The 22,974-nt window shown below is 41.3% G+C and overlaps 1 protein-coding gene across 1 annotated transcript in view; it reads left to right on the forward strand.

Moving 5' to 3' along the window:
* CELSR3 (cadherin EGF LAG seven-pass G-type receptor 3) overlaps window positions 1–22,974 on the forward strand; it is a gene marked incomplete at its 5' end in the record, with an annotated part of 103,329 nt that overhangs the window by 74,635 nt on the left and 5,720 nt on the right. The window contains 15 exons of the mRNA XM_081319071.1: window positions 1,517–1,700; window positions 3,976–4,125; window positions 4,767–4,947; window positions 5,164–5,331; window positions 8,180–8,306; window positions 9,983–10,189; window positions 11,089–11,263; window positions 12,668–12,780; window positions 13,315–13,394; window positions 13,834–13,960; window positions 16,271–16,378; window positions 16,659–16,795; window positions 19,501–19,607; window positions 19,992–20,165; window positions 20,718–20,918. Coding sequence (XP_081175197.1) covers window positions 1,517–1,700; window positions 3,976–4,125; window positions 4,767–4,947; window positions 5,164–5,331; window positions 8,180–8,306; window positions 9,983–10,189; window positions 11,089–11,263; window positions 12,668–12,780; window positions 13,315–13,394; window positions 13,834–13,960; window positions 16,271–16,378; window positions 16,659–16,795; window positions 19,501–19,607; window positions 19,992–20,165; window positions 20,718–20,918 — 2,239 coding nt within the window. The remainder of the gene's footprint in view (window positions 1–1,516; window positions 1,701–3,975; window positions 4,126–4,766; window positions 4,948–5,163; window positions 5,332–8,179; window positions 8,307–9,982; window positions 10,190–11,088; window positions 11,264–12,667; window positions 12,781–13,314; window positions 13,395–13,833; window positions 13,961–16,270; window positions 16,379–16,658; window positions 16,796–19,500; window positions 19,608–19,991; window positions 20,166–20,717; window positions 20,919–22,974) is intronic.

Consider the following 22,974-nt stretch of genomic DNA (forward strand, 5'->3'; position numbering starts at 1 on the left):
GTTGGGTTGATGGTGATGCATGAAGGTAAAAGGTACCATCTGGCTACTGTGATGCAGGCGCGTGATTTTTACAATAACGTTTTAAAAGCAACCCCATTATTACTTTTGGAAGCTGCAAAGAGATTTGGAGAAGGAGAACACCAAGAGGCTGAAGATGGACAGACAGAGGAGAACGGTGCTGGAGGAGATCAAGCTACAACTTCTTTGGATGATCCTAGAGAGAAGAGGGTGACGCGTGCTGCTTTAAAACGATTAAAAAAAAATAAAAGAAAAAGATCAGCAGAAGTCTATGGAATTTCCACAACGTACTTATAGCCAAGCAGTGGGAGGAGCATGGCCTAAAAAAGATAGTCCTATCAAAGCAGCGCTTCAAGAGCTTTGGGATGATATGCATGACAACTAAATTTTCAACTTGGAACGTTAATGGACTAAATTCACCACAGAAGAGGAAGAAAGTTTTTCAATATTTAAAATAATTCAAGATAGATGTTATATGTTTGCAAGAAAGGTATATTAGGGTTGTGGATCAAAAGTATTTACTGAACTCAAGGTTGGGTACGCGATTTGTTGCTTCTGTAATGAATAAGGAAAATGGAGTGGTTGTTTATGTTAAAAGTGCTTTAACAGCAGACTTAATTGAAGCAGATAAGCATGGAAGATACGTTATGATAGAGCTGCTGCTAGAAGGCAAAAAGACGCTTTTAGTTGGATTATATGCTCATAATCAACAACAAGCTGACTTTTTTAGTTTACTTTATACAAAGCTTACCCAGTTGGATTATAAATCTGTTATTTTTATGGGGGATTGGAATGGTGTTTTGGATGTACAGATGGACAAGGCTGGAGCTTCTAAGCGCGTCCCAAGTCATGCTAGACTGCCTAAATCCTTTTTTTTGAAATGAAGATTTTATATTAATAGTGTTTGTAGTTATTCTATATGAGCTAGAGAGTGATAGATTTTAGAGTTTACGGTTGTTAGCATGTGGTTGTTTATGATTCTTTTTTTGTTTTTTATACCTTGTACTTAGCTCTGGGAAGTCGGGGGGGGGAGGGGGGGAGGGGTAAGGAGGGAGGGATAGGGGAGGGGTAGGGGGGTTTGTTAAAGATAAAATGTATGATAAAACTTTTTAATAAAAAAAAAAAGAAAGAAATTTAGAAGCTTCTCATAGCAGAGTCTGGTTGTGGGACTAGGTCAAAAGACATATTGAATCTGGTCAGGGCCTGTGAAACCTTCCTGTGAATATTCACTGAACACTCGCATAAAAGAAAGACATCATAATTTTTTTAAAAAAAAGAAAAAAGAAAAAGGTGATCTGCCTATATCAGTGTTTTAAGATGTGTGGACTTCTTAAAACTGGTTGGGGAATTCTGGGAGTTGAGGTTCACACATCTTAATGTTGCCAAGATTGAGAAACTCTGGTATTGTATTGTCTCTGTGTTTTTATGTGTGATGAAAGGTGATGGAGAGGATGGTTATATTGATTTAAATCTACCTAAACATTAATCTTCTCTTTAGAACCTCCTCCAAGCTGGCAGCTCAGTGCTGGCATTGGAAAACCAGGAGCACTGGGACACGTTGATGCAAAATGATCAGGGAACTCCAGCTCTGATGGAACAACTGAAAGACTATTCAGGCACTTTGGCCAGCAACATGAAGCTCACCTACCTCAATCCTGTTGGTGTGGTGACCCCCAACATTGGTAAGTAGAAGCCAGGTCAGGGGAGGAAATCTTCACCTTGTAACTTTGAAAGAATAACTCATGGCTCACTCTTGAAGTCAGTATGAACCGACCTTGTTCCTCTAGCAATCCATGACTCTGGAACTCTTGGCTGCCAGGCAGCTATGGATTTGCTGGACAGTTCGATGCTAGGATACGGCAGGAAGGTTTTTTTTAGCATTATTAAGAATTCTCCGCTGTCTTATCGCATTTTTATCAAAAGTGAGCAGACAGAGTTATTATTTGGAGGGAACTGGAAACAAGAAGCATCTCAACCTGTTTCTAGCACATGGGATGAAGAGGCAGATATTCAGGAGAAAGGAGGGCTTGGAAGGAAAGGAAAATTGACAGCCACTCTTTCTATACAATAACAAGCAATGTGATGATGGTTCCAGCTAGCTGGCACGGATCAGAGATACTCGCTTACAATTTGCATCTATGCTGATCCACATGAGACTTCCAGCCTGATTATTTCCAACATGATGTAGTATAAATAGCTTCCATAGGGCATTGCTTGCCCTTTACTTTAGGGAATTGCTCCCCACGCTTGCACAAGAGTGCTTGATTTCCGAAGCTCATTTAGAACAGATGGATGATGCATTCCTCGATTCATGGCAAGATCCTAAAGAATCAGCTGTGGAGGAGGGAAGGAAGGCAAATGGCAAATGCAGCACTGTACCATTGTAATGCAAACCCCACTCCTTTTGCATGTGCACTGCGGTATTGCACACATGTAGGAAAGGGCAGAGATTGCACTACAGTGATGCAACATTTTGATGAATGCTTCCAATCCTATAGATGCTTCTGTCTTTGCATATAAAGTTCAGTCAATGGAAATCAGACTTACACATGTCTTTTAGGCTTCACAAGAACATATTTCTTATTAGTGTTGTGGACAAGCTTCTGCAAAATGAGTCACTTCCAGAGTTATTTTTAAATATAGATGTGTACATATTCTTGCCCCACAGGGGTAACTTTACTAGTCATATGTAGAGTATTCCTAAGCAAACTGCAGTCTCACACATTTCTCACATCTTATGCAAAAATGTTATCCCCTGTCCCTGACTCTACCCAACCTCATGCAAATGTGCAATCCGAATACCTCCACTGTACTCTGCAGTCTGAGCAGTAAAGCTTTCTTCAGGGTCAGGCAATCAAATACTGTTATTCATTAGACTGGTGGTTGAACATATGGAGATCAAGAATATTAGAAGGCTTTGTGTGTGGCCCTGCTCTCTCACCATACCCTTGGACAAATGCCTAAAGAGAATTAAACAGATTGGAAATTCTTTCATTTCCATTTTTACTGAAATAAATATTTGACTACAGGACTTCTGTTTGACCTATTTAAAAACATCAGCATAAATATTCATACACATGCTTATGTCAATTTCTCAAATATAAATATTTTTGCGCACTTTTTCAAGTCTGCACACTTCTTACAAGTTCTCGTTATTTCTAGGCACTTTTTTTTAAAAAAATGACATTTTTCTCCTATTTTTGGATCTGCGACCTAAATAGCTTAAGCTTTAAAATGAACATCTTCATCTTCGGTTCAGTGTTTCCATGTACATTTTAGGTATGTTATTTTGTATAACAAACCTGATGCAGTGAATGTTCTTTTGTGTGGCTCTCTATGATTAAAAAAGCACTCTGGAAAGTAGCCCAAGAAGGTGAAATATATAAGTAATCCTCACTTAGCACTCAGCAACTCTGTCGATAACTCTGAGACTGGCAACTCTGTTGATGAGTCGCTGCATTTGCTAAAAAAAAAAAAAAAGCATCACGCGATTGTGACAGGCTTATGATCTCGCTTCCCCTTTGGTTGCTCAGCGAAGCCTCAAGCGCCCAACACTTAAATTTTACTTCCGCCTTCTCTGTTAACTCTGCTTGTGGCAAGCCAGTTGCAAAACACACAAATGGTGATCATGTGACTATGGGATGCTGCAATGGTTGTAAATGCATACCAGTTGCAAAGCGCCTGAATGGGAATCACGTGACTGCTGGAGGCTGTGATGGTTATAAATGTGAGAGTTAGTTGCAAAGCTATTCTTTTACTCCGTCATAACTTTGAACATTAAACGAAGTAGTCTGTAGAGAAGGACTACTTGTACTTCATAAGGCAAAGAAGCCAGCCGTTTCTACCTCCAGGTTTAGATACAATTAAGCTCTGTTTTAATCAGAAGATGGCACTCTCTCTGAGACCTAATGCCTGAGGCCTCTCTTTTCTCCCCCCTCCCCCTTCCCCCCCCCCCAGTGCTCAGCATTGATCGCATGGAGAATCACACCCATCTCAGAAGACGCTATCCGCGTTATCACAGTACCCTCTTCCGTGGCCAGACCATGTGGGATCCACACACACACATAGTTCTCCCCCACTCCATCCTTACCCCCCACAAAATAGAAGGTAAGTGGCAATTTCTTCTGAACACTCCCAGGCCTGGTTGGAAGAACATGAAAGAAATAGCCTCCTTGTCCCCATCCTTTACAAAAGTTGATTTAGAAACTCTGTTTTCTTTCTTTTCTTTCTCTTTTTTTTGCTATTCTTTTAGCAATGCCATTGAGGGGAGAAAAAATGAAAAGTTGAGGGTTTTCATGTCTCTTTTGGACACTAAGAATGAGCTGTGACTTAACATCTTGCAAAGGTTGCATAGGTGGTTAATAGTTCACGAGCCAGAGGGTTTGTCTGCCATTAGAGAAGGTCCTAATTGAACTGCTGGTCCCTGATTGGGAAGTGCCACTTACTCAGCCTTATAGCATTTATTTGAGAAGGTGGCTTTTGGAAAAAAAATCATTTTACTTCAAAATGTGTGGCCTATTATGCTCCCAGGATACAGCTAAGATTTGAATAAATCTTATCCCATCTGGAACTACCTTCCAGATATGTTAGACTAAATCACATCAGGAGCAGGCAGATTGGGAAGGTTGATTTAAGATTCTTGGGAAGTAACACACTGACAGTCTCAGGTCTTTCCTTCCTTGGCCTTGGCCTTTCTTCAAAGGCAACTCTGGTATTGATTCCTTCTTGTTTTGCTGTCTGAATTTCAGCTCCTACCATGACAATCGCTGCACTGATTAATACTAAGACCAATGACACAATGGAAAGTCCTCCCCCAAAGCATTCTGTGCAAGAACCTGAGCCTGCTGTAACCATCCTCATTCTCATCATTTATCGCACCCTTGGTGGGCTTTTGCCTGCCCGCTACCAGGTGGATCGGCGCAACCTTAGGTACTGGTTTTCCTTCTGTACCGAGCTCTTTGCAGCCTGGCATGTTCCACCAACTTTAAATGCCAGTGATTTGTTTTATGAATAAAGGCAACTTGTTTGTGATCAATAATATCACCACTGGATTGTTGTGACACTGGATATCAGTATCACTGTCGGAAACAATCCGGCCTTGATGGTGTTTGTTGCCAAGTAACAAGGCTTCTTGGTTCCATACAGGTTGCCCAAAAACCCTGTGATGAACTCCCCCATTGTGACTGTGTCTCTGTTCAGCAACCACACTTTTCTGCAGAACAATTTGGAAGAGCCACTCATGCTAGAATTCCGCCTGCTTGAGACGGCCAACCGCAGCAAGCCCCTCTGCGTTCAGTGGAACCACTCTAGCCAGTAAGTTGACTGTGGCTCAAGTTCCTCTTCAGTGGAATCATATATCCAGGTATCTTCAGGCTTCTGGAAAGACTTATGGAGCCTGTGCTGCAGATTGTTGCCCTTCAAGATAGAAAGCGTAGGTTCTGCTCTGTTATTCCACCTGCTAGCCTTTTCCAGTTTTGTTGGACTGCAAATGCCATTGGTCACAGCTAACTCATTGATTGCTATATCGAATGGATATTGCTGCATTGAATGGGTATGCTATAGCAAGTCTGTGGAAAATCCCTGTCACTGAGTCCTCCTCCCCTGCAGTGACCCCAGGTAATTCATAATGTCTGAGCCAGAAAAAACATAAAATTTGAATAATCTCCAAAGAATGAGAACTGCTGTGTATTGGCATTCACAGCAGTGCAAACAGTGTCGTTTCTGATTTCCAGAGTCTGTACAGAGTACTAATAAGGAGCTGGAAATCCCAACATGGAGTAACAATTTTGGTCCATATAGATATCATAAAAACTTAATGGTAATTATGTTACTACTTGGAATTGTAACTAATAGAGAATATTATCTGTTCAAAAGAAGTAGACCCAAGATGAGGTGGGAGGGCATGGTAGATCAAGATACTATATATATATAAAGGTAAAGGTAAAGGTTCCCCCGCACATGCGTGCTAGTCGTTTCCAACTCTAGGGGCCGGTGCTCATCTCCGTTTCAAAGCCGAAGAGCCAGCGCTTGTCCGAGGACGTCTCCGTGGTCATGTGGCCGGCATGACTAGACGCCAAAGGCGCACGGAACGCTGTTACCTTCCCACCGTAGTGGTCCCTATTTTTCTACTTGCATTTTTACATGCTTTCGAACTGCTAGGTGGGCAGAAGCTGGGACGAGTAACAGGCGCTCACTCTGCTACGCGGCACTCGGGATTCGACCTGCCAAACTGCCGACCTTCCGATCGACAAGTTCAGCGTCCTAACCCACTGAGCCACCACGTCCCTTCATATATATATATATATATATATATATATATATATATATATATATATATATATATATATATATATATATATATATATATATATATATATATATATATATATATATATATATATATATATATATATATATATGTTTGTGTGTGTGTGTGTGTGTGTGTGTGTGTGTGTGTGAAAAATTACTGGTCAATACTGAATATTGAAATCTTGTTGAACACCCTTGGATAAGAACAAAAGGAGATAAAATAAAATACCAGTGAGGTAATTTACTACACAAGTTTGCTACAGGCAGAAGATGAGGCAATTCCACGAGGAACAGTTGAAATATTTTCCAAAGGTACTACACAGCAATAGTGGGTATCTGGCAAGAAAACTATTAGCAGTTGAAGAAACAAAAACAATGGGAAATATTTCTGGAATTCAGGCTAGTGTGATGTACTGATTCAACATTTATTAAGCACCAGCTTTTTTATTTTCATACTTAATTATATAAAGACTTAAGACTTCTGCTACCAAACAACAATTTGAAAACTGTTGGGAAGATACTGAAATGGAAAAGATTTTCAAGAATATAAAAGCATTTTGATAGAATCTCTGTCTCATAAAAGGGAGTTTTATTGTCTCTAAAAGGAGTCAGAAACACAAGTGATACCACTGTCCATGATTAGTGCAAGAAAAAACAAAGGGATCACCTGTCCTGGACCTGTTTCTCCCCCAGCAGGAATTGGACAGTGAATTCAAGATGTCATAAGGCACCTTGGGGGAAAGTGAATGCGTGATTCTAGATGACATGGGGAGAAAAGGCTGAGAGAAATCAACTTGGATCTTGGACTTCAAGAAGGGAGATTTTAATAGGTAAAAGCTAGTCAGTATATAAAAGCTTGAAATCCTTAAAGACGGACAAACTGAAGAGGGATAGGACATCCTAAAAAACACAGTACTAAAAACACAGGCATAGATGATGCCCAGAAGTTAAAAAGGGGGAAACTATTTTTTTTTTGAAGAACAAGCTCCTCAACAAGACAAGAAGCTAAAAATGAGATGTACAGTATATAAAATAGAAATAGAGACTGATAATTAAGGAATACAAATTACCAGGTCAAATATATAGGGACAAAATTATAGAAGGCCTAAGCTCATAATGAGAAATTATAATCACTTTATGTATTTCATCTATTTCCAGACTGATGTAGAACTTTGATCTAATTTGAGCTTCTAAAACAATTTGTATTGCACTGAAATTGGAAACAATATTGGGAAAAGGAAGGGAATTCTAACAAGTTATTGGCTTCTAGATTTAAACAAGTGAAGTAATGCAACGTTATACCACTGATTTGGAATGCAGATGAAAATATCTATACAGATTTCAGACTCATTAATTAACATAATGAATTACGTTGAAAATTGAGTTTTATTTCAATCAGCGTAATAACAATTACTTATCAACAGAAAGGGAGATAGATTTGTTTTCTTTTGTCTTTTTCAAGGTGTGTTTTGGAATTTTGTCTCCTGTGGACTACAGGTTTGGAGTGAATTAAGATAAGATAGTGGCAAGATTATTGGTTCTCTTTGGTCTCACCTGTGAAATCCACTCTGTGGAGAACGAAATTAATCAAATTCAGGCACCTGCTGCCAGAGGCTTCAACTCAGCTCCCAGCATTCCCCAGCCAACTGAGGTCTGCCTGGTTGCTAAGGCTGAGAAACACTGACTTAACCTGTGATAATGAGAACCACGACTGGCATAAATACAGTCACTGTCTTACATTCATCACAGTCTCTGTACTGTGGTGTATGCTTGTCTCTTAAGAAAAAAAAATAAAATATTAACAATCTTTCCTTTGAAGCCTATATTTTTATGGATTTCTTTGTAACTGCAGGATTGAGCCCACTGGCTTCTGGACAGCACGGGATTGTGAACTTGTGTACCGAAATACCACTCATGTCCGCTGCCATTGCTCCCAATTTGGTACTTTTGGGGTGCTGATGGATAGCTCCCACCGAGAGGTAACTAGGTTTCTTCAGCAACGAGCATCTGCTCTTTAGCAGCAAGTGAAAAAAGTATTTTATAGGGGTGAAAAAGTCAGTGAAGAAAATGCCACGGCAGAGTACAAGTACACCTCGATTTACAACCATTCATTTAGCAACCATTCAAAGTTACAATGGTGCTGAAAAAAGTGACTACAATAGGTCCTCAAACTTACAACTGTTGCAACACCCCCACCTGCCACTTGATCAAAATGCAGGCATTTTGCATGTATTTATGACAGCTGCAGCATCCAGAGTCCTATGATTACAATTTGTGACCTTTCCAACTGGCTCACAACAAGCAACCAAAGGAAGAAGCCTGATTCTCTTAATGACCTCATGATTCATTTAACATTGCAATGATTCACTTAACAATCATGGCAAAAGATAATAAAATTGAGCACAACCTACTTAACAACTGTCTTGCTTAACAACAATAATTCTGGTCTCGGTTGTGGTTGTATGTCGAGGTCTGCCTGTATTCATAGAATATATTTGGTCCCTCGTGCGCTTGCTGATTGAACTAAATTTACTGTGAAGGATGAGAGGATGTGTAACTTCTTCCTCTTACCATGTAATATCGAACCATTTTTTCACCCCAACCTGTTTACATCTTATATTATTACAGGATTGGGAGAAAAGACCCTTTAACAGCATTTACTGTTTAAGATCATTACTATCTGTTCACAATTTTCACTTTTGGTTATAACATCAGAATTTTGTGTGTCCACTTTATATATAAATGTCATGCTGTATCTTACATGGTCCTAAAAGAACAGGGCTATAAAAGGACATAGATAGGTGACAGCTTCAAAAATAATTTTAAGGAAGATGTACGTAAGTGTGAAAACAAACCCCATGCTAGCAACTTTCCTTTATCATTATGAGGAGAAATAAGAGAACTGTTAGCACACTTGCCCAAATTATTTTATCAATATTTAAATCTGGAATTATACTTTCTCCTGGTTTTCTTCTTTTGAAATGTCTGTGTGTGTGTATGTGAGTGTGTTCTGATCTGTCTTGACTATATATTTTGTTTGTCATTCATAAATATGACATACATCTGAGTATGCAATGCATACTCTGTCATGTCTAGTTCATTTCTTAGAAAGATCATAACTGAGACTTTTGTTCTGCTTGCTGCATCCACCACCATTTATCATTCTATGTGATACATGTGTATTTTTTCATTTGAAGAGTTGTTATGAGTTTGCAGAAATTAGGGACAGAAATACTTTAAACAAAATATATATGGATTTATGCCTCGGTGGGTGGCAGCATCTGTCTGGCCTTTTCTAGAGCCTTTCCCTGAACTGGTTAAACCTAGTTAGTCTGGGGGTGGGAAGCTTCCAGGGAACAACAAGATTAAAAGCTAGACTGAGAAGTTGAAAAGACACCCCTGTGAGAAGACAGTGACAAACCACTGGTATATCATTGCCAAGAAAACAACCTAGAGGTGTCCACAAACTTACCATAGTCAAACTTGACTTGAAAGAAGCTTTATATTTTAATACAAAGCTCCATTTTCAGTGGGTTTGATGGAATGTTTTCTTCATTGTGATGGAATAATGATTTTAAGATGTTGGTGTAGTGGCCATCTATGATGCCAACAAGCTACCTGACTTATTCTCTTGTGTTTGGTTTTTTCCTTACAGCAACTGGAAGGTGACTTGGAGACACTGGCCATTGTGACTTATTCCTTGACATCTCTTTCTCTTCTGTGTCTGCTTCTGACCTTCTTCTTTCTGATATGCCTGAAAGGTCTCAAGTCTAATACCCGGGGCATCCATTGCAATATTTCTGTCACTCTCTTCTTCTCTGAGTTGCTGTTCCTCTTCGGTATCAATCTTACTGAAAATCAGGTGAGATAGAACAAAGAAGAGAAACAAGAGCCCTGGGGGCAACATATTAGGAAGCAAATGGGAGCTTCTATGAATGGAAAAGAGTAGGTTTAAGAAGAAGGAAAGGCGTTACAAAATTAGTGAGTTAGGGACTGGACTGACACTTGTGCTAGTTAACCAAATGGCTCATATATTGAAATATCTACCTAAATCTGTCAACACAATTCCAGATTGTGGATATCATCTTATTAGATATTCAATTTATCTGCTATTTTGAAGTCCTCATTCAGGATCCAGCAGTCTCTGCCACTATGATGATGCCAAAAAAATGATGTTCATGGTGACATCATACATAATGTTGTGATTATGTACTTGCAGTTTGATGTTTGACACAAAGATATAACTCATGATACACATCTGATCATTTAACTTGTTTATTATTTTATCAAATTTATATACTTGCCCACTCACCAGAAATGACTCTTGCTCCTGATTCTCCTCTGTAGATGTCAGTACCAAACATCACACTCTGTGCACCAGTGGGTAATCACGTTAATGAAACAATTTAGATCAGAGGGAATATGGCACTGCAATCTGACAGACTCCCTGAACTCAAAGGAGAATTTAAGAAAAGTGTTTTGCAATATTAATTCCAGAACAAACTAGTCATCTAGAATGGGTCCCCAACCCCCAGTCCATGGACCAGTACCGGGCCACAGCATGCCAGCAACCGGTCTGCACAAACAAGCAAAGCCCCATCTGTGGGATGCAGGCAGCATAACAAAACCACGTACTTTCTGGTCTCTAGAAAAACCTTTCTCCACAGAACCGGTCCCTGGTGCCCAAAAGGTGGGGACCTCTGATCTAGAAGCATAATGTTTAAAGGACTTATTTGTATAATGTTGATTTTACTTTTCCAGTTCCTCTGCACTGTGATCGCTATCCTGTTGCACTACTTCTTTCTCTCTACTTTTGCTTGGCTCTTTGTGCAAGGCCTTCATATTTACCGCATGCAGACTGAAGCTCGCAACATTAACTATGGAGCTATGAGGTTCTATTATGCCATTGGCTGGGGGGTCCCTGCCATAATCACTGGTAAGTACAGATGTGCTTAAAACAAAACAGTTTTCTCTAGCACACTCCATAGATCTATATGCTACTAAAGCTCTTGTGTCTGTAACCTTTACCTTGGTGATAAGGAGCACCGCAGGGCAAATCTTTTTTAACCAAGATACCTCAAAAGGATTAACATACAGAATGTATGCAAAATCCAGGACCCATGACTCCTGTGGAATTGAAATGTGGCATATTTTATAAAATATTTTATGACATATTATGGTAAAGCATTTTATGACTTAATACAAAATGTCATAAAATATTTCCTATGGTCAATGACTGTGCTATACAATGACTGTGCTATATACGGGCTTACTTTCAACTGAATTTTTAAGAACTTTTCAAGTGCATTAGAAGCTCTGCCATTGTTGAGGGTTTTGAGAAATCTGGTAAGGAAATATTTCTGAAACAGTGAACCATGGGCCACAGGTCATCCAGTAATCCTCAAAATTCTATTCTGGAAAATTGGTAGCTACAGTCCCAACACTGGATTGGAAAAGGTTGATTCAGAAAGGCAGTATAGGCCCTGAAGTCGATAAGTTAAACTTGTGTAGTGTGTAAAGCTATGGTCTCCCACCCCACTTCTGCTGTCAAGATATATTGGGCTACCCTCCTAAGCAATGGATGGAAACTAACCAAAGAGAGAAGCAACCCAGAACTAAGGAGAAATTTCCTGACAGTTAGAACAATTAATCAGTGGAACAACTTGCCTCCAGAAGCTGTGAATTCTCCAACACTGGAGGTCTTTAAGAAAAAATTGGACAACCATTTGTCTGAAATGGTATAGGGTTTCCTGCCTGGGCAGGGGCTTAGACTAGATGACCTCCAAGGTCCCTTCCACCATCATCATCATCATCATTATTAATAATAATAATAATAATTGTCCTCCTAGCCAGTATAGTCGGTTGAAGATGACATCAGTTGTAGTGTGTATGTGTGTTTGTGTGTGTGTGTGTGTGTGCGTGTGTGTGTGTGTGTGAGAGAGAGAGAGAGAGAGAGAGTTGTTGCAGCTGGAAAGCCATCCAAATTTGGGGAAAACTTCATATAATCCTTAATTCCCAAATTACATTGTATTGATTGCCAGTCCTTAAAATATTCCAAGACTCTTTATTGTATGCTCAACTTCCAAAAAGATCCAGTTTACTTTTATGAGGTGATTAGGAACAAATTCACAGATAAAGATTCTCAGTATCTATGCAGATAAATGAAATCTTAAGTAAGACTTGTGGATAGTTCTGCTTGCAACATTCCAGCTTCTTCTTCATCAGAACCAAGAAAACCCAAGGATGAAAAAAAGAGCAGCATTCCCATAGGGATATGCAACATACCTCAATCAGGGGCATGGAAATTGTGCTATAGAATTCATCTTTTCTTTTTTGTCAGGATTATCAGTTGGTTTGGATCCAGAAGGCTATGGGAACCCAGATTTCTGCTGGATTTCCATCCACGACAAACTGATCTGGAGTTTTGCAGGGCCCATGGCTCTTGTCATTCTGGTAAGCACTTCTCATGATTGATCTATAGTAATCTGTTCTGCAAAACTCCTGAATAGTTAGAGCCATGCAGGTGTCGAGTTGCTTAGCCAGGATGCTAGATTGAAGCCCTTTCTTTTCCTTTCTCAGCATATCTACTCCCAAATTTGTCATCCCCATACTTCCTTTTACTGCCATGACTATCTGGACTTTTACACCATGCTCTCTTTTCTACTTCCTACCACTGTGTCTTTATTTTCCTTTTAGCAACTCTCTCATCCTTCTCCTGAAGGTTAGCATTAATGAATCTTTTGGAGGGGCTGGGGGACTCATCTGTTGTGGTTTTTGCACTTTTTGGAATCTATCCCAATTCTAGAAAGGAGTTAGTGCACACAGAAGGCTTGTATTCAGGGCCTGGTCGTGTTCGCTGTACCAAAATAGTTATCCTTCCAAGGCAGGTGTGTGTGGAGGAGAATGGAATAGGGAGGCTAAAGTTGTGAGCAATCTGTTTTGCTTAGTGCCAAAGCTACTGTTTTTAACCACTGAGTTTGTTTCCAGATGAATGGAGTTATGTTTCTTCTGGTGGCAAAGTTGCTGTGCTCACCAGGACAAAAGGAAGCCAAGAAGAAAGCTGTGCTGTGAGTATTAACTAATTGCGATGAACTGCTGAGGCAAAAACTTGCTCTGCGGCTTACCTTTCCTTCGTTGCCAGCCTTTGTTCATCAATGTTCACCTTCTCCATAAGTGTTTTTTTCTCTTCTAATTAAAAATAAAAACTCTTTGCCTACTGTCCGTCTTGAGATATTCTCCTTTCCAGTCTTCCCGATGTCCTCTGCCTCTTCAAAAATGGTGTTGTTGAAGGCAGGAACTGTAAGTCTTATCATTGCTCGCTTATTGCTTGAGCCATGTATGTTGGGGCCATTTCCTGGAGTGCTTTCTGGGTCCGTGTCTGAACTATGACCAGTAATCTAACGCTACTGATCTTTCTGCAACAAGGTCTCGACGTGTAGTTTAACCACATATTCTAACTTCCATGTCTGCCTCTCTGGGTGGTTCTTTCTCTCTATCTGCCTCCAGCATGACGATGCGAAGCTCCTTCGTTCTACTTCTAGTTATTAGCACTGCTTGGCTCTTTGGTCTCTTGGCTATCAACAACAGTGTCCTGGCTTTCCACTACCTCTACACTATCCTCTGCAGTCTTCAGGTAACTCTCTGAACTAGGTTGATAGTTAAGGGAAAACTATGCAGCAGTCAGAGGGGAAGGTGTCTGCTGGCTGCTATCCTGCAGAGCTAGCTGATCCTCAGCAATTCTCCAGACAAACCTTGAAGCTGCCCTCTGGGAAATAGGTCTCCTTCACTTATGATAAAGATATTGAAATATTTCTGGATCCAAGGAACTGTGTCTGCAAATCTTCCGGCATGTTTTCATGGATAGTCTTCTGTGCTGAGCTAGGTTGATTGCTCCATTTTTATGTGCTAATGATGTACAGATATAACCAATTTGCAAACTGAGCTGAATTTTTGCAGAAGATAGCAAGGAGTGCAACACACACACACACACACACACACACACACACACACACACATAGCAAATGGAGTGATGAAGGATGATAGTCTATCAACTGGAAACAAAATTGCTGGATATACAATATTTAATTATCATTAGAAAGAGCAATTAAGGATCAAGTGAAGAGGAAGGAAAGGAAAGAATAAAATCTATATATCTTTTTTAAAAAATTAAGAGTCATAATGGAGAATCTCTAAGAGATGAGATGGCAGAAGCCAGTGGGGGGAGAAATGAAGAGTGAATTTGACTGAATGTGGGCATGAATTCATGCTTGAAGCTGCACTGCGGCAATAGGAAAGGAAAAATGCAGCCACCTCTCCATTTTTATGGCATCAGTGGATTGCATCCAGTGGCCTTGTTTAAGGTTGCCCATTCCCTATTACGGAAGGATGGCTGGAAAAAGCTGCAGCCAAGTCACTGTGACTGTACTCTGCTGATAAAATTGCTCAATTCCCTTAATGTCGACTCTTCATTGGCAGAATCTGGTGTGATACCTGGATACAAATGTCTCACTTAACAATAGAAATTTTAGGCTCAATTGTGCTCATAAGTCGAGGATTACCTGTACTGTACTGTAGAGTCACTGCATTAGTTGCCAGTATATTTCTGGTGAAGCTCAAAGTGCTGAGTTTAATCTATAAAACCCTATATGGTTTGGCACCTGGCTACTTGCAGGACCCCTCTCTCCTCATAGAAGTGACTTATATAACCCTAACCCAGGCACGTCAAACTCGCGACGTCACATGACGTCACGCGACGTATTGGAACTTTTTCCCATTGCCGAAAATGGGATGGGCGCAGTTTCTCTGTGATGCTCCGGCCCGTGGGCCGGCAGTTTGACACCCCTGTCCTAACCTCTTACATGAACCCCAGAAAAATCTTCCAGTTTCCTGAGGTAAATGAGACAATGTTTTGTAGGTGCAGTCCCCATATGCTGAATACATTCCCTCTTGAAACTAGATTAGCACCCTCTTTATTGACATTCCAGAAATTAGTCAAAACCAAAATATTTCAGAGGACATTTGGGGATCAAGGCATGCCATCATTTGCACCTATCTGCATTTCTATTGCGCTTTTATTGGTTGTATTTGTTTTTTGTATTTACTTTATTGTTTTAGCATGCATTTTATGCTTTTATTAGGGTAAACACTTAATTGACATTAAGTTACTTGATGGTAATCAGCTTCCTATTTTTTTCAGTACTGTTCACTTGCTAATTCACTAGGGCTTTCTTTGGCTCTACTGAGTGCTAGGGACACAGATAAGGATGCTTCTGATTTTTTTTTCCTGGTCTATTGTTCATAAATAAGCCAATTTCTCCCTCTGGTGGAAAATAAATTATTACATTTCTTTTGGCTACACAATTTAAGAATAACACAGCTTAAACACGGGAATGGGAAGACGCCCTATAGAAATTGCCTAATGACAAATTTCAGGATTTCTCACCAGTGGCCAGGCTCACCTTTGGCTGCTGAGCATTGAGTTCAACAACCCTTGGAGGGTTACACTTTTCTTATTTCTCTATGTGGGCTATATACAGGGAGGAAGCATTCTGAGTGTCACATCCATATACTAGGTTGCTACAGTAGATGATCAGTTCTGTTAGCACACCTAAGTATCTCGTGAATGTATTGGCTGGAAGGCTGGGCTAAGTTTTAATTCTGGTCTGAGACTCTGGAGAAGGATTGCCATGAGTATACATGGCCCTGCCCCTGGTGATATAGGCAATTTGACCTGGAGGCTTTAAGTTAGTAGTTTAGGGTGATTGGTATCTAACTTACAAAAAAAAACCCATGTCTTTTTCTCTCATGTATTTCCTGAATCTTTTCCAACCCAAAGAAATATATTTAGAGGTGGGGAGAAGCATGCTTGTTTACAGACCCGGAGGAGGCTACTGCCTGGAAGTATCTCCCGTGTTCCAGAGTGGTCGTCTCTTTTTCTCCGCAGGGTTTGGCAACACTGATTCTATTCTGCGCACTGAACAAGGAGTTCCTGGAAGCCTGGAAAGGGGCCTGCCTGGCCAAGAAAGGTGAAGAAGCCCCCAGAAGTGGCCAGGTATGGACTGGGAGGAGATAAAAAGAGGATTCATTCGTTCTAATTGTCCCCATTCAAACAGACCTTTCCCCTTAAGAGTCCTGAAGTAGTGCTTTATTTATTCACTTGATTATTCTTTGTTCTATTTATTTACTTGATGGCTATAGGCCAGTGCTTTGATATTCTTGAGTGACTCGGGCCTTCTTCCTACTGCTGAGGCTGGTCCTCAAGACGGTTTGTCATCTTGATGTACAGACAGTCAGATAGATTCCCTCTTGTTGCCCTTTTTTTTCCATGCCAGGGCCATAATGCTTACAACAACACAGCACTATTTGAGGAGAGTGGTCTCATTCGTATCACCCTGGGAGCCTCCACAATCTCGTCTGTTAGCAGTGTGCGCTCAGGCCGTACTCATTCTAGCCAGCGGGGCTACCTCAGGTAGGAAGCTTCTCCATGGCATATCTGAATACATGCTCTGGCGTGTTTTGTTTTGTTTTCATATGGAAAGGTGGGGTACGTTTTAATAAGTAAATAAATAAATTGATCTAAGGAAAATTGTCTGTGGCTTAGTAAGGGTCCAATAGGGACGCGGTGGCTCAGTGGGTTAGGAAGCTGAGCTTGTTGATCAGAAGGTCGGCAGTTTGGTGGGTCGAATCCCGACTGCCACGTAGCAGAGTGAGTACTGTTACTCATCCCAGCTTCTGCCAACCTAGCAGTTCAAAAGCACGTACAAATGCAACTAGAAAAATAGGGACCACTACGGTGGGAAGGTAACAGCGTTCCGTGCGCCTTTGGCATCTAGTCACGCCGGCCACATGACCACGGAGACGTCCTCGGACAAGCGCTGGCTCTTCGGCTTTGAAACGGAGATGAGCACCGGCCCCTAGAGTCAGAAACGACTAGCACGCATGTGCGGGGGAACCTTTACCTTTACCTTTACTAGTAAGAGTCCATAGCAGAGTCCTGGACCTTACATGTTGCGTTCTGCATGTGAGCAGGGGCTTGAAAGCCAATTAGGTAATAGTGTACCAATCTCAACATTATGAGCCCCATTGATTGTTCTTCCCTCCGTTCCCCAATATATGCTCAGCTAGAGTTTCACTGAGGCCTAGTGGGTATAGAGAATGTATATTGACAGAAGGAGACGAATTGTACAACGAAGTAAACCTTCTGATTCTAACCCAATAGCTTTAAAAAAAGTTCACCACCACTCCATTCACATATATTTTCACTCTTTAAAATATAATAAACATGAGCTTATCTGAATCATCTCATTTCCCACACTAACCAGCCAGATGGCTTTGGAAACTAATAAGCACTGTGGCAGCCTTTTCCTGCTGTTTTTTCTCATCAATTTATACAAAAGGTCAGGTAGCCCCTGAAGGTAACATGCCAATTTACTCTTATGTAACCATAGGTAGCTTTGTGGCCATGATTATGTCAAATCCCCTTTTAAATCAATCACCACATCTATAATCCATTTTTACAAATATGTCAGGTTTGCATATTTGATATTTACCTATGAGTCCCTAAACAATTTAGGATTGGAATGCAGGAGAATGCCTTACCATCCCCTATATAGATCTTTCTAACCACTAATTTGGAGAATTTGGCTCTGCAAATTATTTGTTTTATTTATTTATTTATTTATTTATTTATTTATTTATTTATTTTATTTATTTGTTTTTATAAACCGCCCTTCTCCCGAGGGACTCGGGGCGGTGTACAGAGTAAGGTAGGTATACAGATTGAACAATAGTGAAAAACAATAGTAAAAAACAAACTGGGACCCCAATTAGAGCTATCAGGCCAGGCCGGACTGCTGGAACAGGTAAGTTTTTAAGTCGCGCCGGAAGGTGCGGAGGTCAGGGGCCATCCGGATTTCGGTTGGCAAGCAGTTCCAGAGGGCTGACGCACCCACTGAGAATGCCCTCCCCCTGGGGGCCACCAGCCGACATTCCTTGAGCGGTGGCACCCTGAGGAGGCCCTCTCTGTGGGAGCGCACAGGACGGTGGGGTGCTGACATTGGCAGAAGGTGCTCCCGTAGGTAGTCCGGACCCATGCCATGTAGGGCTTTGTATGTCATTGTTAGCACCTTGAACTTCACACGGAAGGCAGCCGGAAGCCAGTGCAGCGCACGGAGGAGAGGTGTGATATGGGAGTATCGGGAGGCTCCCAAGAGTGTCCGTGCCGCTGCACTTTGCACCAGTTGAAGCTTCCGAGTGGATCTCAAGGGCAGCCCCATGTAGAGAGCGTTACAGTAGTCTAGGCGAGAGGTCACAAGGGCATGGGTGACTGTACGTAAGGCATCCAGGTCCAGATAAGGCCGTAGTTGGCGAACTAGTCGAACCCGGGAGAAGGCCCCCTTGGTCACAGCTCCTATGTGATCTTCCAGGGAGAGCTGCGAGTCTAGGAGGACACCCAGGTTGCGGGCCCTATCAACAGGGGGTAGTAACTTGTCCCCGATGTTAAGGGATGGGATGTTCTGAGTATCCTGGCTTGCCGGTACGTACAGCCATTCTTTGCCTTTTACTTGACATCATTCAGGGAAAGAACCCTTTCTTTGGAAAGCCCTCTCTCCCGAAAGAAAACACATGAGTATTATTAAAATTGAATCAGGTGCTGAAAATCTTTTTACTCACGGTTATTTTGAAATTGACGAGGATACCATTGTTCTACTAATCGGATTTGTATGTGTCGTATCATGATATGCCCAGTGTTTTTATAACATACATTGAAACATGATACATATATACTTAAAGTATGGCTTATTTGTCTGCCTACTGCCACCCTACCCAGGAGGGGCAGGATGAGAGTTCAGGAGGAAGAAGGGAGCAAGTCACCAACAGGTGATGCATTGCAGTGCCAATCCATAAAGAACAACAGAGTCATTGGTGGTGTGCTACATATCATCCTCCTTTGCTGTTATGCAGCAGAGGTAAGGTTATCGTTACTTACTCACACCAGCCTTCCCTGTTCTGATGGATTGGTAGTTGCTGGCTTTCAACAACATTTATCTAACATACAGCAGTTTTCTGTGGTTTAGAACAGATACAGGCTCTGAAACTACTCAAAAGTGCCTGAGAGTTTGGGTTTTGCCAGCTCTCAGTGGATCTACATATGTTCTGTGTTCTGAGTTTCAGAGACAACATGATAGCACATCAAGGCTCGGCTCTGGATCACAATTTGCTCAACCATGCTGGCCCCACTGACCTTGACGTAGCCATGTTCCATCGTGATGCGGGTCCAGGTAAGGGTAGCTTCTAATGGGTATAAAAGAGAGGTTTCTGCTCCTGGATCTAAAGCAGAGGTCCCAGTTTGAGATGAAATATCTCTGATGCCATCTATCAAATATTTCTGATACAAAAACTGTGAGTATCCAAAGGTTTCCCTAAGGAAGGACAGCTTTATGCCTTACCGGGTCTTTCTTGTTGGCACACTGACTTGGCAGGAGACTGGTCATTGTGACTGATGACATGCTTTGTGATTTTGAATGTGGATTATAATGTAGATTGTAAGATCAACCCACCCTTTCAGTTTTGCAAGCTATTTAACTTTTGGGTGATTCATATCCTGGGAAGCTGTTCTTCCTTACTCTTCTTCCTCCTCTTCAAATATTCCCTATCTTATCCAGACCAAGACTCCGATTCAGACAGTGACCTCTCCCTAGATGAAGAACGCAGCCTCTCAATTCCCTCTTCAGAGAGTGAGGAAAATGTGCATCTCCGGGGCAGATTCCAGCGGCCGTTCAAAAGGGCAGCCCACAGTGAGAGGCTCCTCACCAATCCTAGCAACAATGCACACAAAGGCAAGTCCCAGGACTCTGAGAAAATGCTGAGTCATGAGGAATTGGGGGTGGGAGGGAGTAGGGCTCAGGATGGTCAGGGGCTGGGTTGACACAACATGCTAGCTTAGCTAACGTCAGAGTAGGAAGGTCAAGGTTCAAAAATAATTTTATTTTTCACAAATGGATCTTTTTGAAATGAGGACGATTCCATTTTATTGTAAAGTAAAATATAATTATGTATTCAAATAAACTTGATTCATGTATGGCTCCTCTGCATATAGAAGGTCCCTTCCAATTCATAAAGACTTTATAGAAGTTTTCAGAAAATTTGTGATCATCTCAAGATGTCCAGTATATTATTTGTAGTATAAGCGTGAAATATACAGTTGGGCAACTGGTAATTCTGAAGCATAATATGCTAGTATGCCATGGTCCTAGTCACTTCACTCCTCCCATTGGAAACAAATTGATCAGCTAACCGTCAAGAATGAGAGTATACTGTGGCAAAATGTTATATTAATTTATGAGATATCCTGTGCTCTCCCTCTGTACATCTGCAATGTTCTTCCCTAGATGTTGATGGTAATGATCTGATGTCCTATTGGCCAGCACTGGGAGAATGTGAGGTACACCCCTGTTCTCTCCAGAAATGGGGCTCAGAGAGGAAGCTTGGATTTGATGTTAATAAGGATACAGCCAACAATAACCAGCCAGACTTGGCTTTAACCAGTGGGGATGAGAACTCTTTCACTCAGACCCAACGGCAGAGAAAAGGTGAGATGACTTAAAGCACAATCAGCCTAGAATTAATTTGGGGTTATTCTCTCTTAGACTAACCTATTTTACATGGCTGTTTGCAGGATTATTTTAGGGAATAAAATAGGAGGGAGTAGTAGGGAAAATCTTGGAGCATCTGCAGCAACAAATGACAGTCCCTCACAGGTAAAAAGGAGTGGCCATTCAGTCACCTGACCATGCCTGTCATTTTGAAGCCAGTAACCCTCACTGCAGGTGTGCTGGCTGCAAATGTGTGAATAAGGAACCTGTCTACACAATTACAGCTCGATAATAACTATCTGTCATTCATAAACAGAGTAACAAGTTACTATTCTTGGAATACAGAACCCCCAGTCAATTTCTCCAGGCAATGCATGATATCCCATGAGCCATTTGATCAGATAGACACTGACAAGGTTTCATGACATCAGCAGCCTTTCCCCCATTCATGGGGCAGGCAGCAATGAGGAGGGAGGGAGGAAAGGGAGGAAATGATAAATGGCCAGGACTCCAAGTCATGATTCACATCAAAATTTACAAGCTTCCCTCTTGAGGTGCTTGTCCCTGATGTTTCCCTCTCTTCCAACAATCATCTGTTTCCCACAAGTTGTATACTCATCAGCTTCATTGACGCCCACCCTAGTCCTACTATCTGTTTCAGCCTGGCTATCCCTTCAAGCTAATAGCCTCTAACCAATCTCCCTGCCAAGAAGGTCGGTGAGAAGAAAGTATCCTGCAAAACCAAACAAAGGAAGAAAAGCAACAGGAGAGAAGACACATGCCCCTGTCACAGCAAATACCATAAGTGGCATAAGACCACTCAGGTGGAAGTTGAAAAGAACATAACTCCAGGCTCTTCCCTGGCACCCAGGAAACACAGCCAGACCTAGGAAAACAAGACAGCAAACCCAGGATCCCACCCATCCCGGCATGGAAGTGGTGCTTCCCAAAACAATTGTTTTGGAACACCATTGTTTATTTACATTTGGTAGCATATAACAATGTGCAGGTGAATATGTTCAGAACTCTGGCACAAGAGACTCCACAGAGTTTTGTTTCTCCGTATTTGGAGTGATTGCTTCACTTGGAGCGTACGTATGCAGAAGGAGTGACTGAAAACAGCATTCATATAACAGAAAGATTTCCGTGTTATAGGAGGTAATCCTCATTTAGTGACCACAGTTGGAATCGACAATTCAGTCATTAACCAAAATTGTTGCTAAGTAAAACCATGACTATACTTATAATCTTATTTCAGCTTTCCTTTAAAGAACTGTGAAGGTCATAAATGTGAGGATTGGTTGGAAAGTTACTTTTTCATCACTGTCATAAATAAACAGTGGCCAATAAACAAAGCAGTCACTAAATAAGGACTATCTGTAATGCCTTGGGGTCTTGCCGAATAATGCTCAGATATCCCCCTTCTCAGAGGCCCGTAGACGGAGAACAGTTGGCACTCCACCAGTCCTTCAGATCCAATGGCACATCAGTTTACTTATATGGAAGGGAAAGTACATGCAACGGTAGAAATCGATAAGGTCACCAGTTGCTATATGAGCTTTAATTCTGAAATGCATCATTGTGAAAAGCATGCTTTCTTATAGATTGGACCTCCAGAGCAACATTTTCTCAGATATGGAAATAGGCACCAAGATTTTTTTCCTTTGTCTTGCTTCCTTAAATTTCTTATGTCAAGTTGCTAGAATGTAGAATCTGAAACATCATGCTCCTTCCTTCCTTCCTTCCTTCCTTCCTTCCTTCCTTCCTTCCTTCCTTCCTTCCTTCCTTCCTTCCTTCCTTCCTTCTCTAATAAATGTTTTGCTCTGATTTTAAAAAAACATGTTTTTGCATGTAAAATGGCCGAATGAATGGTTTTGTGCTTATTGAGATATTAAAGCCAAACAGTAATAGTCCTTTATTGATCAGGTAGCAGAAAGAAATCAGGGTGGATTTATCATTTTTCCCCTTTCACCTGCAATCAGAGATGAGCGCCACCCCCTATAGTCAGCAACGACTAGCAGAGTAAAATGCTCAAGGAATCCTTTCCTTTCCT

The sequence above is a fragment of the Vipera berus genome (genome assembly GCF_964194415.1).
Source record: "Vipera berus genome assembly, chromosome: 2".
NCBI classification, from domain to species: Eukaryota; Metazoa; Chordata; class Lepidosauria; order Squamata; family Viperidae; genus Vipera; species Vipera berus.